The 2,614-nt window shown below is 35.3% G+C and overlaps 1 protein-coding gene across 1 annotated transcript in view; it reads right to left on the bottom strand.

Annotated features, from left to right (window-relative positions):
* Positions 1-903: 903 nt before the first annotated feature.
* SCUBE2 (signal peptide, CUB domain and EGF like domain containing 2) overlaps positions 904-2,614 on the bottom strand; it is a 75,523-nt gene continuing 73,812 nt past the window's right edge. Inside the window, exon 14 of the mRNA XM_056523106.1 lies at positions 904-1,212. Coding sequence (XP_056379081.1) covers positions 1,157-1,212 — 56 coding nt within the window. The 3' untranslated portion in view covers positions 904-1,156. The remainder of the gene's footprint in view (positions 1,213-2,614) is intronic.

Raw genomic sequence — 2,614 nt, 5'->3', positions numbered from 1 at the left:
ATACATACACACAAACTATACATACACATATACATACTATACACACTATACATACACACTATACATACACACATACTATACATACACATATACATACTATACACACTATACATACACACAAACTATACATACACATATACATACTATACACACTATACATACACACAAACTATACATACACATATACATACTATACACACTATACATACACACTATACATACACACATACTATACATACACATGCACTATATACACACATACTATACACATACACACTATACATACACACATACTATACCATACTATACATACACTATATACACACATACTACACACATACAATATATACACACATACTATACACATACACTATATACACACACACTACACACATACAATACATACATACACACTATACACAAACACAGACACTATACAAAGACTATATACACACATACTATACACTATATACACACATACTATACACTATATACACACATACTATACACTATATACACACATACTATACACTATATACACACATACTATACACTATATACACACATACTATACACTATATACACACATACTATACACTATATACACACATACTATACACATACACACTATACACTATATACACATACACACTATACACTATATACACACATACAGTGGGGATCAAAAGTTTGGGCACCCCAGGTAATAATTTGTATTAATGTGCATAAAGAAGCCAAGGAAAGATAGAAAAATCTCCAAAAGTCATCAAATTACAGATTAGACATTCTTATAATATGTCACCAAAAGTTACATTTTATTTCCATCATTTACACTTTCATAATAACAGAAAAAAAGAAATGGCGTCTGCAGAAGTCTGTGCACCCTGCAGAATTTATAGCACGCACTGCCCCCTTTATACAGCTGAGACCTGCCAGTGTTATGGATTGTTCTCAATCATCATCTGGGAAGACCAGGTGATGTCAATCGCAAAGGTTATAAATGCCCAGACTCCTCTGACCTTGCCCCAACAATCAGCACCACGGGTTCTTCTAAGCAGTTTTCTAGAAATCTGAAACTGAAAATAGTTGACGCTCACAAAGCTGGAGAAGGATATAAGAAGATAGCAAAACGTTTTCAGATGTCAATATCCTCTGTTCAGAATGTAATTAAGAAATGGCAGTCATCAGGAACAGTGGAAGTTACAGCAAGATCTGGAAGACCAAGAAAAATATCAGACAGAACAGCTTGCAAGATTGTGAGAAAAACAATTCAAAACCCACGTTTGACTGCACAATCCCTCCAGAAAGATCTGGCAGACACTGGAGTTGTGGTGCACTATTCCACTATAAAGAGATACTTGTACAAATATGGTCTTCATGGAAGAGTCATCAGAAGAAAACCTCTTCTACGTCCTCACCACAAAAATCAGTGTTTGAACTTTGCAAATGAACATATAGACAAACCTGATGCATTTTGGAAACAAGTTCTGTGGACCGATGAGGTTAAAATTTGACTTTTTGGCCGGAATGAGCAAAGGTACGTTTGGAAAAGAAGGGGAACAGAATTTAATGAAAAGAACCTCTGTCCAACTGTTAAGCATGGGGGTGGATCAATCATGCTTTGGGGTTGTATTGCAGCCAGTGGCACAGGGAACATCTCACGAGTAGAAGGAAAAATGGATTCAATAAAATTTCAGCAAATTTTGGATGCTAACTTGATGCCATCTGTGAAAAAGCTGAAGTTAAAGAGAGGATGGCTTCTACAAATGGATAATGATCCTAAACACACCTCGAAATCCACGGGGGATTACATCAAGAGGCGTAAACTGAAGGTTTTGCCATGGCCTTCACAATCTCCTGACCTCAACATCATTGAAAATCTATGGATAGACCTTAAAAGAGCAGTGCGTGACAGACCACTCAGAAATCTCAAAGAACTGGAAGACTTTTGTAAGGAAGAATGGGCAAAGATACCTCAAACAAGAACTGAAAGACTCTCAGCTGGCTACAAAAAGTGTTTACAAGCTGTGATACTTGCCATAGGGGGCAGTACAAGATATTAACTCTGCAGGGGGCACAAACTTTTGCAGACGCCATATTTTTTTGTTTTCTGTTATTATGAAAGTGTAAATGATGGAAATAAAATGTAACTTTTGGTGACATATTATTAGAATGTCTAATCTGTAATTTGATCCTTTTGGAGATTTTTCCATCTTTCTTTGGCTTCTTTATGCACATTTATACAAATTGTTACCTGGGGGCCCAAACTTTTCATCCCCACTGTACTATACACATACACTATACATACACACTATACATACACACACTATACATACTATATATACACACTATACATACAAACACTTTATATACACTATACATACACACTGTATATACCCTGTACATTTACAGACTATACATACAAACACTGTATATACACTGTACATTTACACACTATACATACACTATATACACTGTACATTTACACACTATACATACACTATATACACTGTACATTTACACACTATACATACACTGTATATACACTGTACATTCACACACTATACATACACTATATACACTGTACATTTACACACTATACATACACTGTACA

This window comes from Hyla sarda, chromosome 6 (genome assembly GCF_029499605.1).
Source record: "Hyla sarda isolate aHylSar1 chromosome 6, aHylSar1.hap1, whole genome shotgun sequence".
NCBI lineage: Eukaryota > Metazoa > Chordata > Amphibia > Anura > Hylidae > Hyla > Hyla sarda.
The sequence above is the reverse complement of the archived record's forward strand: the minus strand, read 5'-3'. Positions and strand labels throughout refer to the sequence as shown.